The sequence below is a fragment of the Diorhabda sublineata genome, chromosome 6, assembly GCF_026230105.1.
Source record: "Diorhabda sublineata isolate icDioSubl1.1 chromosome 6, icDioSubl1.1, whole genome shotgun sequence".
Lineage (NCBI taxonomy): Eukaryota > Metazoa > Arthropoda > Insecta > Coleoptera > Chrysomelidae > Diorhabda > Diorhabda sublineata.
In genome coordinates this window covers 28,342,087-28,355,683 of record NC_079479.1, presented here as the reverse complement: position 1 = coordinate 28,355,683, position 13,597 = coordinate 28,342,087, and the positions used below count along the sequence as shown (strand labels likewise).

General features: G+C 32.4%; 1 protein-coding gene across 3 annotated transcripts in view; it reads right to left on the bottom strand.

Moving 5' to 3' along the window:
• The window catches only part of LOC130445617 (tyrosine-protein phosphatase non-receptor type 13-like), an 89,629-nt gene that overhangs the window by 54,515 nt on the left and 21,517 nt on the right, over window positions 1-13,597 (bottom strand). For 2 of the 3 annotated variants that reach the window (XM_056781346.1, XM_056781347.1), the window contains exons 1-2: window positions 5,865-6,247; window positions 2,792-2,952 (exon numbers count right to left, since the gene is read on the bottom strand). In XM_056781346.1, the coding sequence (XP_056637324.1) occupies window positions 2,792-2,951 (160 nt within the window). In that variant the 5' untranslated portion in view covers window position 2,952; window positions 5,865-6,247. Of the gene's footprint in view, window positions 1-2,791; window positions 2,953-5,864; window positions 6,248-12,764; window positions 13,058-13,597 lie in introns of those variants that run through there. The other variant, XM_056781345.1, reaches the window with a different exon arrangement.

The window sequence follows — 13,597 nt, the reverse complement described above, 5'->3', positions numbered from 1 at the left end:
TGGAGTCTATAACTTCATGGAAGTCGAAATAAAACTAAACAACAAAGAAACCATGCTCATTTCTACTCCGTCAACAATCCTACAAACGTTTATTATAAAATGTTTATACTTCTAAATGTTCTTGATTTTAGGTCTCTTCTGATTTAAAATTAGTTTCTTTTATAGTTTTCCAAAGACAGCTGAAAATTTAAAGTTTCGACTTCTTTTAGTCTTTATCAAAATATAACTGCAAGGACCATCCTGTCCAAAAAACAAAAAGCGCTGCTATGTTCACCTACAACCTATAGCTTACAACTCACTGAATATAAAAATAAAAAATCTGTTCTCTATTATATTCAAAATCGAAGAAATTAAAAAAAATTAAAATCATATAATGAAAATATAAATAGACAAAATTTACATACAATATACATTGTAATATTTATTGTTATAAGTACCCTGGTATCATTTTTCTTTTGTAATTTTATTCTACCTTCTAAAATGACTATTGATATATTTGGTTCCTGTAGGTTTCTAAATTTTTTCGTCCTTAATTATACATTGCTTATTTTGTCATTACAACACCCTCATAAGGTAAAATTTAGTCTCTGAAGACGATAACTTGGTTAACGAAACACTTGTCAGACAGTGTAATTGTGGGTGTTGATGTAGTGATAGTGTATTCAGTATTTTCAAATAATGTATTACAACACCCACATTTCTAGGTATTCAAAAATTTTAGTGAAGACGTCATCACGCACACATAGATGACATCAAAAATTTGAAGGTATCCTTGCAAAAAGCCTGTTTAAAAATATAAATCGACGGGTTCTAGGATTTTTCATTAAAGTCATCGGTTTACGAAATGACGAATTTATTCCTTTTATTTGCATCATACTGTATATATTGTTAGGTTAGGTGAATGAGCATAATTATTATAGTCGATATAAATGATAAAAACTGGCCGGATATAAATTTCATTTGCGTGAGTTATGACCTACATTATCATTCTTTAAATAATACAATATCAATGGACATTCGCAATTCTTTTCATTCCATATTCATCTAGTAGCAAAAGTAATTTGTTTTATATGAGTCTGGAAACTAAACAAAGTGAAAACTGACAATGTTGTCACCGTAAAATTAACTTAAACCTCTGAAAAGTCTTTCGTCAAAACTGCCTCGTACATCGGAAAAATATTTTCACGCCGGAAGTTCCTTTTTTTGTTGGAAATAAGCCATGAAACCTCTGTAAGCGTAGCAATAAATTTTAAATGACATTTTCAGCAGCTTCTACTAATTCCATTGTTAAGCCGCACACCTGGACAACGTCATCACTTCCCATTTTCAATATTTTTTAGCGATAAGTAGGTGTTAAACCCAAAATAGTGCATCTCTCACATTTTCCACAATAATAAACAAACAGTATTCGTGTCAAGGAAACGATTTCATATCCAATAAGATACTAATCAAAAATATATCTATACTATAAGTATAGTTCTTCCAATATCAATTGCAGAAGACAGTTATGCAAGGAACAATCAATATTTCATAAATACGCACGGCACTCATACCAAATTAAGAAATGAAAAATAATGTTTACTCTCCGTATAAAATTTGGTAAACATCTAACAAACCGTCAGTCCACTGTTTACCAATGAAAACATTGAATCGTAAAAATAAATGCATTTATATTGGCCGAAGCCAGGAAATATTCCTGCTAGACAGTCTGCTATAAGCAGTGGCGTGGCTAGGTGAGATTTATTCAATCAATAAATTTCTTCAAATAAATAGAAATATGGGGATTCTTTAGACCATGGGCGAATGGAATTGCACAGTTTAGTGAGAATACAGACAGGTATGAATTTAATAATAAAGATTTAGGTATACAAACACAGCATTTTAAATATATTCGAATGTTTAAAAAAGGAAAATATTCAGCAATCTGATAATTCAATCATAATAAGAATTGCTGAATTGTTGAATGGGGTAAAAAAAGGGCTCAGTTCACGTTTGGTACTCTGTTTATACCAAACGCTACATTTGTATATAGACATTCCAAGTACCTAGTTGTACTTTTACAATTTTATACATGAATAATATTGTTACGAACTCTTCTACTGATATAGATCGCAAAGCCGGTCCTATTCTATTATTTTGATAGAATGTGAAGTTTGGCGGATGCGGGAATTATGGGAATTATGTACACAAGGCGGCAATTTCTTGACATTGTTTTTTATAACTCATTTACAGGGTTTTACAGTCGTTTTATAGAATCCATTTCTAGGAAAGAGCTCGGCTCCCAAGCATACCTTTACTATGCTCGTCTCTACAGAAGAGAGCAATTCGATTTATAGGCGATCCAGAATTGACCAGAAACTTGGAGAGCTTGAAACTTAGAAGAAATGTCGCTGAGCTGATTGTTTTACCGATCCTACTACGGCAGATGCTCTTCCAAGCTGTCCAATATAATCCCACTTAAGTTGGAATTTCTGGAACCATTGGTGATATACATACTGAACACACTGTTTACACTACCACTACACCAACTCTCACAGTTACACTGTCTGACGCGCATTTTGATAACCAAGTTATAGTCTTCAGAGATTGTGAGTAAACAGTTTACCTTCAGTCTCTGAAGATAACTTGAGATATGTTTTTCGGGATTTTTCATAAATTTCTAAATAAACTGTTATCATGAATTTCTTCCGTTTAATTATCACTCATTGTGTGTACAAAGTACATCTGAATACTATTGAAATGTTATGAATTCAGTTGCTCAACTATACGCGATGTCATCAACATTATTTACCTGACAAAAATAGATCTTGAAGAGCTTGTACTGCCTGATAAAGGATGGCCCACGATTCGGTCTCCAGAAGGCCTGAGGGGCGTGCTGTCAGGAAATCCCCCAAACTTGGCTCTCCATAAGAGCCACTTCTATCGCTGCTGTTCTTTCCAAAACGAGACATTCTGAAAGAAAAAAAAAATATTATCTATTATTTCTCGATGCTTGAACAACTATACGAGGTGTGAAGCGAAAATTTTTGATTCTGAAATTATGGAGCTGTGGTCCTGAATGTAGCACTTATAACAGAACAGAAGTAGACGTTACATTTGCTATTTTTTGTTTAAATTCGACATGAAATTTTAAATAAAATTTTTGGGTACAATTTCCTTTGCCAAATTTGAAGTATTTTCGAGATACTTCGATTTCTTAATCCAAATGTCCAAATCATTGATATCTCATACAGGATGTTTTAAACTTAGCCGCCAGCATGCACATTATAAAGCTTACTTTAAATAGAACACCCTATATTTTATTACTTTTTTCACTGTATTTTATTGAGGCAAAATGGATGGTATCGATATTCCATATACCTAAATACGAATACAGATATTTCATCACGTTTCCGATGACAACAATTTATCACATTTTGAAAAATACATTTTGTATCATTTTGTGTAACAACTACAATTAGTTGATTTTCCTAGAAGGGTAAAATTCTGTGAATAGCTTTTAATGAAGACCCATGGTGGTTATTACAAAGATAATTGGAGTTTTAATGTTTTTGCGCTATAAAATACGATGAAATTCTAAAATTAAAATTTAAACTGTGGAAGATATTGCCACATTTTGGAAGCAGCCATACTACGGATGTTATACACAAGTAATAGAGAAGTGGCTTCAGCTTGGTATCATATTTTTGGGTGTGTTGCTCAGACGCGGAATATTTATGCAAGTTTTGAAGTTATAGTTTTCTATTTTGTAACCATTAGTGTTGAAAGTATGAAAATAATATGGCGTTACTTTATCCATTCCAAACAACTGAATAAAAATACAGAACGTTATTGCAAATAGTCATGGAAAATTGAACAAATGGGTACTTATAGTAGGTGCTTAAATAATAGTCCAATGAGAACTCTTTTCAAAAAAGCGTAATAGGCGCCTGTTTTCATCAGAACGCAATATACCCCTTTCTCTAGGAAAATTTGGTTAAGCCCGCAAAAACCGACAAACAGATTTCTCTTTTTCCTACTGTGATTTTAGTCGTTGGCAATTTAGCCTATCACAGAGTGGTCGGTCTCTAGGGTAAATTAAGGTTTCATTAGTACTTCAAACTTCAAATATGTCTTGTAATTATTAAATAGTTATTTGTATAATTTCATCGCGACAAATTTATTCTGATAGGTCGTAAGTGTGATTATTTGAACAAATTTTGCATTCGTCTCTTTACCTTTATGGGCTATGTAATGCATCCGTCGAATTGCGTGAATGTAAGGAAAACTAACATCGAAATTTTGAATTATATGTATTCTTCTGGATATTTTACCGAAAAACTCAGTTAGTAGACAGCCTTTTAAGGAGAAAAAATAATTTGTAAATTTCAAAAAACCATAGACAAATGAAACAACCCTTCAGGTGATCGCATTTCCCCACAGGTCTACTAGGGTAGAAAGGATCATATATGACTACGACCCGATTAACTTTGATCAATTTCTGAACAACAATGAACGTGATCCGGGTTAGTTTCCGAACATTCAGATCATGATTGGATTAATGGATTACGAAGGTTGCATCATTTTATCACTCTCTCATTCATAAAAATAGACTAAAAAGTATTAATTTTCTTCTTTTTCTCATGCCGTCTTCTCATTGAAAGTTGGCGACCACGTTTTTAAATGCATCTCTGTCCCTCGCAACATGAAACAATTCTCCGACACTGAGATTTGTCTATTCTCTTATGTTACGGAGCCAGGATTTCTTCTTCCTGCCGATGCCTTTTTTCCCTCTATTCTACCCTGCATTATGTTCTGTAGCGTCCTTCGTCCTTGGTGATTCTGTCAGTCCAGGGTATCTTCAGGATACGTCTATAGAGCCACATCTCAAATGCTTCAAGTTTTTTGATCATTTGAGCTTTTAAGGTCCACGTTTCCCATCCATACATCAGTACTGACCACATAACATTCTATGAATCCTATTTTGACGTGGAGGTTTAGATTTCTGTTTGCAAACATAGAGAAGTACAAATGCCTACAGAATGTCTCTTTATGGCGAACGGGTTCCGTTGGCATGTACAACGATCTAAAAATCTACATATCTCCTAAACTATAAATTTCATAGAGTTAAACAAAGAGTACCATTTTAGTATATTAAAAAATCAATTGAAAAATTTATTTAGATTGTACAGGTTCTCCCTGTAAAAGTTATGGATTGTAACCATTGGGCATGAGCCGCCCCTGGTCTTCAGATAGTAGAGTAGGATTACTTATTCTGCCAAACATACCAAATGGGAATAGAATTTAAAAAATATAATTAATTATAAGTTCTGACTTCGTAGCTTTAAAAGCCTATAACTCAGAAACGTGGGGCTTATGTAACAACATTATTGTCACACCATCTACTCCCGAATTTTTTGCATCAAGTCTCGGAACACCCTGTATGTAGTTGTACCTATGTACATATTAGCTTTTATGATTCAATTAAAAAATAAGACTAATAACCATGACAGAACAAAACATTGAATTCCATTAGAAATGAGAATACAAAAAAGAGAATTTTAAGAAATTGTTTTTATCTATGAAAATAAGGTAGTAATTATAATAAAAATCTAAATAATTTAAGTAAAATCTACAAGGTAATAATTTCATCTACCTTTATTTATAAATCAATCAAGAATTTTAATAATCAAAAACAAAAAGTTGTAATAGTATTTATAAATTACAATATCCATTTAACTAACTAAATGTGAATGACCGTATTTAAAATAAAAATGTGAAGCCGATCCTGATCCGGTACGAATGTTTTATATTCAATATAAAACCTTTAGAAGTGAGGTTACGTCCAAGCGAACAACAATATAAATATCTATTTATAAATTTACCTGTATGTTGTTTCATCTAAAAATGCATTCTTTTGGATTAGTTGAATATATACGCCAAGGGGTATTACACAGTTTTATATCACTATCGTTTTACTTTTCACTTTTAACATTTGTGCACACTCAACACAAAAACCGTTGGAATTTAAGAGGAACAACCGATATCGTCATTTAAATCGTATTAAATACACAAACAAAACTAGAAAACTACGATACTAAATAAAAAATATAGATAACTGATTTTCCGAAACAAATAATATTGTCTAATTAATCTCTTTGAATTTTTAAAAGGAATAATGAACAAAACATGGTTTTTCAGTCTAGTTCCATCAAGCCTACTACTTGAGGAGCGGTAACCGTCAGTTTACAGGTCCGCTCTTAGCTCTAATAACAATAAAGGAATATACGGATGAAGTCTGTTTCGTATGTTTAATAGAAAGAAATACATTTTAAAATCATATTTATTAAGTGTGAAAAATACTTGTTTATTTTATTTCAACAAATAAATATCTGAATCTTAATTAGATATCCAAATCAATTGTCATATTAACGATATTTCCATTACTGGCATTCCATTATTTCTTGAAATTAGGACTATAGCCGTAATTTGAATTTTTTTTACTTCTATTTATATTGATTTCGTTGAATAAATAAACATTTGTGGTGTGATATGTGGTAAGATACAAATATCTGTTTCAATACGATTAATAAAGGAACAACAGATTTTTGTGACATAAAGAAAAGTACATTGAGAATATTGGGAACAATAAATATATTCTCTCTATATACAATATCAATTCGCTGTTGGGAGCTTTTCTAAATGATGAAATTCGTTTTATATCGATTTTCGTTGACATTCTAAAGAAATTTTTCGCTTATCTGAGTTTGCGAACAGAGTAGGGTCTTTAATAATTTATTAAAGGGTGCGTTGTTATTAATAACTCGTAGTGATTAAGACAATTTCATTCATATGTAGAGTAGTTATGGCTTATCGAGGGTTTAAAGGTAAAAATACCCAAATCCATATAATTTCTGAAAATTAAATATTCAACTCAAATGCAAAGCTGATTTTTCTCTATTAGTGCTAAAAACACCCCAATCGAATATGTTTTTAAAATGAAACTTATAGTTATATATCTTGGGAGATCTTACCTCTTTGACATCATTTTAAATCGGCACTCATTTTGATGGTAGAAGTACCATCGAGTATTTCTATTGCAATGCCATGTGGAGTTTAAGAAACAGCTGCACCTAGTAGTAGCATGTTAAACTAGTTGTAAAATTGATGAGGCGGTCTAGACCCATGGGTAAGTTGGCAGATAAAAACTAACAATTACAGATTGAACACATCTCAAGAGGTAATTTGTTTTCTAGAAATAAATTTGTTGATTCCAAAGATCAGTGCCTAATATGCAAAAGGTTGTTTATGGCTGATATGGAGGAAAATTATTTGGAACATATTGCAAGAAAAAATGATGCGTATGTTGCAAAAGATGGGGACAAAAAGTTATAATACATTTGACTTACAAAAAGTTCTTAGTATTCCAGTTTCAGATGCTAAGCCAATATAGTACAGCCATAAGTTGCGCGTTTATAACTTTACTGAATATGGAGAAGCGATTCCGAATAATGCACATTGCTTTGCTTGGTCGGGAAATAATGGAAAGCGAGGAAGTTGTAAGATAAGTTCTGCTATCCTGGAATGGATTAACACTTTAAGTCCTACTGTACTTGCAGATATCAAAACCGCAACCAATATGTCGCAAGTTGCTTTTACTCGTATTATTGTTGTTCGATTGTGTAACCTGTTTACGAAACAAATTTACGGGCCACACTGTTACAAACATTGTTGCCGAGATATTCGTATATATTGCTGAGCTATAACTTCTTAGGCTTAGGTCGGAAATGTAACTCCATAACAACAAATTTTACAGTTAACAGTCCAGATCGAAAAAATTAACACGGAGTGCGGTAAACTTTAATCAAATTGGCTGTCTGGAGTTTGGAGGATTTCTATTTGCGATTTAACCCGATAATATGCTTCGTTAAAAGTTGTTGTATTCACCGTTCTATTTTTGACGGTAAAAACGTCACTATTTACGTATCTAATGATTAATTCTCACGAATAGCTCACGGTAGACCCATATCAAGGGAGTTGGGGACGTTCTGGGTTCTAGTAGATGTTACTGTTTCTGTAACAGATGCTTGCACTTTATAATTAATTGTATATATAAATGTATACTTTTGTTTTTGATTTTTACTGACATAACCTAACTTTATAAAGATAATGATAATGTTTACTCCATATTCGATTTTTTTATTTTACAGAAAAATCTTCGCAACGATCTGCTTCTACGATTGTTAAACAGAAACTTAAAGTCTAAAATGGCTGAAATGGCTAGGGAGTATCTCTCAATACATGCGAAAATATATTTCCCAACTTATATAATAGGAAACATTTCAGAAAATCCTCGTATATATCAAATTCAGCCAATGTTGGATGTCCCGAATAATCTGATCGTCTTGAAACTAAAAAAAATTCAATTGCTATTTTTATAAAATGAGAAATACCATTTTTGGTTTTTCTTTTTCCATTTGAAACGGGTTATTTTTATATAAATTAACATAGGCTCCAAAATATTTAATTTTTTTATCGATTTTTCTCTGTATATAACGCTGGATTTTCAAAGAATCGTCACCAAATATCATAATACATTCATACGTTTTTGAAAACCTCCATAATCGATATCATATTCTATTGAAATATTCTAGACGCTCATATATGGGACTAATCAAACAGAATAAAACCGCTAAAGCATTTCCAATATTTCAAGTAGAGAATATGAAACATCTATAGAGATTTGCTGTATCCAGAAAACATAAGTCCACGATTAAAGTGGAAACTTTCTTATGGTTATATTTAGAACATCAATTCTGAAATATTCATTTCCGTGTATCTCGTTTAATAATTCCTTTAGAAGTTGCGTTCTTGAAACTTATAAGACGCATACAAGAATTGCATTTTCAAATATTCTTGAAGAGAACGCTTTTTATGCCTGTCTTGATTGTTTGACTTAAAAAATAAATGGAAAAATTCCTTATGGGGTATTGCACAAAAATAGATACATAAAAGTGACAAGAGTGTAATGATCTTTCTTCGAATGGGATTTACCGGCTATAATTCTTAAGTCTCTCCCTTAGTAGCAAGTACAGTTTCTGTTCCGAACTCTCAGTGTGTACTGCATGCATACTGACACTATGTTATCAAATAGAGACATTCGGATTCGTTTTCTGTACGATTCGCTCTCGGTATACTGCAGAGAACATACCATAAAGAAGGTGAACTTTTATGTAAATCTCGGCAACACAAATTTAGTTTTGCCACCTACCATCGAGGGCACTGGCATCGAAAATCCGCCAGATTGTTTCCACTGAATAACAATTAAGTTTATTTTTTCTTATGGTCTGTTCTGTGGTGTACTGGCTCTCGGTATGTAAGATCAGTCGATGCTTAGCATCATTCAAGTGAGTAAGTGCGGAATATTTAACATTTTTTCGCATTTTTTGTATGAAATAATGTAACTAGAGTCGGAGATGTTGCTGGAGATTGAAAGGCACCCTTGTCTCTAAAATTACACACTTCCTACACTACCTGAATGTACACGTGAAGACCTTATTGAGAAACCTTGGGTAGAGGTTATTCTGTACATAGAGTGAAAATATTTCATCATCTTGAGATAATTAGATGGCACAAATACGCCACGGTTAAAATTTTTTTCAATGTAAAGATGTCTCTAATATCTAGCGTCTTCGTTTTTATCTCAATCAAACATCGTTTGTTCGCTGCTAAAGGGCATGTTGCTTTTACGGTCAAAGCAGTATTAAACATTTTATTCAAACTAACACAGATATTATAAAGAGCTTTTTCTGCATATTCGATAAAAACAATATCGATAGATCGATTCGTTTTGTATGAACGTAGGGTACCGTAGGAATCGACGTCTACATATACACTTCGTTTAATTTTATTTGGTGTCTGAGTTTTGAATGCTCGTTGTTCATGCTCGCTAACAATTGTAGCAGATACCATTCGTAGAGTAAACATTACTTCTTAACTGTACAATGTTGTAATCGCCAGATATTATTTACACACAAACATTGGGTATTAGCCAGGGCACAGTGAAAAATGGTATATGATATCAAGCAAGGCAAAAATATTCAAAAAACCAAACAAAATATAAGTAAAACGCCACAGTGGTTGATTAGCGAAAAAAGCAGTGCATGCTTCTAGATGTTTACACCAAAAGGTTAAGGAAGGCATGATGTTTGAAGATGGTAAAGATAGTTTGCTCAAAATACCTATGATAGATTCATGATGGCGCCAAATAAAAACTAAACGCAGGCTACAGATAGAGCAACATAATATTAGGGAGATGGTGTTTTTACATCCATTCCTTTCAAATTGATTAAAAAGCTTGGATAACAGATAGCTTGGATAAGAGCTACGAAAGAAACAGCGATTATCAATAGTTCATGCAGGATGAGCAAATATAATTCTATCAAATTCTATCTTTTAGTCAAATAGCAAGTCGCATGCTATGAGATTAAACTCTTTTCAAATTCAACATCGTTTCACAATGAACAGTCTGAAAAATCGCTTACAATCGAATCTTAAAAAGACAAACTGAAACAGCGTACAATAAGTAGATTTATATAATATTAAGAATATTTATGAGTCGAGTTTAAAATTTTTAGAATAACATGGTTAAAATTCTTTGAGATTACAACCATGCAACGCCATGCCACCGATTACGGAGAATCATGATTGAATATCTGGTCCTAATTTTTTTATGATAATTATAAAAATAAATTAATAAGACATCAGCAGTTAGCAAGTTTCAACGGTAAATCAGCTTTAAGTTGTATATTTGTTAGTTGATTTCAAATATCGCCTAAAAATATATATTCCAATGATTTTCGTGCAAAATATGAGGAAACTACATAAGAAAACTACAAAGGTGACAAACCAGACTGTAATAATTATGAAGGCGTGGTACAGCAAGTACATGGGAGTACCTTATAGAAGAAATTGAAGAAAATAATAGGTAATCAATTAGATGAATCGCAGAGCAGCTCTAAGAAAGGTCGAAGTACACAATAGCTTGTATATACATCGAGACAGATAGTAGAGAAAAATATAAAAAGAAATTGAAAAGTGTATTTCGGTATTATAGACATTCAAAAAGCATTTAACAGTAAAGCAGTTGGGGAAAAACTGAGAAACATCATCAAATGTTTATATAAAACAATGAGGTGCCAGATGAGGAAAAATAAAGATTAATTTTAAGATTTCCCGAAAACAGAGGAATTAAGAGAGGGAGTAATGAGTTCGGCACTATTCATAATGATAATGAATGAATCTAAAGGGAAAAGTAAAAATACAGAAATGTTAAAATGAATGTGTTTTGGCCGATGATTTAGTATTGTTCACTAAAAATGATGAGAAAGCTAATGAAACTTTGAAGTATTGAAATTGAACAACATGAATATCAATATGCAGTAGAAACAAATAATAGTGGAGGAAAAAACAAGAAGAACTCTGGATCAAAGTAGATCAAATACAGTTGGAACAAGTTTCAAATATTAAGACGTAAATAGTCCAGTCCTTATACTTGATAGTGAAATCTGGGTACTTACAAACTATATCAAAAGCAAAATCCAAGCAGCAGAAAAAAAGTATTTACTAAAATTCAGAGATGCCACCAGAAAACGTTCAAATTTCCAGGTGTTGAAAATTCGTACCAATAATTTCTCCACAATATGTGCAAACGATTCTTTTGTATTGGAACCAGCTATAGATATAGCAATAGCTAGATCGAAGTATTATTAATCTCTATACGAATGATATTTCCGATGATGAAAATTCAGTAAATATTAAAAATGAAAACATTGATTTTGATAGTAAAGATTTCTGGAAATCGAATGTACTTAACACGTTGCGTGTATAAACGCAGAGTAAGGATTAAAAACATCGAGGTTCGCCACTTTAGGGGGGAAGGTCATGTTAACCGTATTTGGTTAACATGACATCAATAAATTACTTGCATTTAGAGAGCCAAAAACAGTTAAAAAATTACGTGAAGCGAAGAAAAAGTTCGAGAAAAGTTGTGTAAAGGTGTTCTCTTTCATTAGGATGGCGGATTTACTAACAAGTCCGCCATTCCATCAATATCTGAAGCAGGCTGCGAATTAGTTCAGCATTCGCCATATTCTCCAGATTTGCCCCCAGGGGTTAACGCTTGTTTTTCTTCACATAAGTCATTTGCAGAGGTTGGGCAATTGTTCTTTCGAGACGAATTAGAAATAATAGAAAATGAATGATAAAAATGTTTTAATTTCAATGGATTGTCCAATCAAAAACTAAGCCAATTTTTTGATGTAAATGGATCAGGGACGAACCAAATGCATCAGTCCTTGTAGCTCTCCTCCGATTATTATATAAGAGTCGAAGTATAATACAAATTGATTCCCAATTTTTACCAAAGGACGAGAGAAAAAACGAACTACTGGAAACTTTCGTTACACTGGGTGGCATTAACAAGTTAAAATCCAATTTTATTTGGTAGAAGCCAATAGTCCCACGTAACACTCCTCTTACTCCACTAATCGCTCTGGTAACTTGTAGGAATTACTTAGCGTCGTGTAAAGTCGCCTGAACAAATACAGTAAAATTGTACAGGCAGCTGACATTCATTAGGAGTTTTAAATTCATATAATTGAATTGTATTGTCATCATGTTGTATATCTCTCATAGATTAGAACAAATGTTTCATGAACAAGTAGCGTAATAACGAAGAAAATTATGTGATTAAATCAATAGAAATACACAACAAAATTACTGACCCCAAATAAACTACACATGGTCGATGATAGACCCTTGAATCTCCGACGTTGAAGTACTAATGTAACATTGAAGTGGATGATCATCTGCTTCTGCTCTCCTGTTCGGCAGATAATAAACCAAACATGTAACACCGATTAAAAACAAAAAAAACACAAACACAATGTCGAACATGACTAAAGAGTTCCAAGTCAGAAAACGCATCACAAGTTACAATTAGTTATTTTTTGATGCTCTTCAATCCGATTATCAACCTTGGGTCAAACCAAAAACACTTTTCATTGTATACAGTCATCTGAAACAAAAAAAAGAATATTAGTTGAAGTATTAAAGTTAGATAAAAAATTAGAAGAATTGTTTTCTATTGAACCACGGTTAGTTCGTATTGTTTTATTTTCTTTCAATTGCATTGAGAGCTCTTTTCATTTCAAAACATTATTATGTTTATCCTATGTTAATAATATTATCATTATCACAAGAACGAGTATGGCAGGATACGCATGGGTCAGACGCCCTTCGGAAAAGTTTTTGATGTTTTTATAATGAAATCACCTTCTTAAGAGCCACATTCCCTCGAGTTATCAGACCCCTGCGTGCATTAGTTTTTCAAATAAAAGAATTAATAGAATTTTGAAAAATGTTTTTTCTCTTACAACATTAGATTCGCTTAAGTATTATATAAAATAATTCTAAACATTCTCAGTGATTGATACTATGTCTCAAATTAAAAATTTGGCTGAAATTCCGAAAACAGGAACGTAACAAAATATTTTCAGTTACTGATATTTTCTGCCTATGCTTATATTTCATCAGTCAATTCCTTGGTCCAGCATCG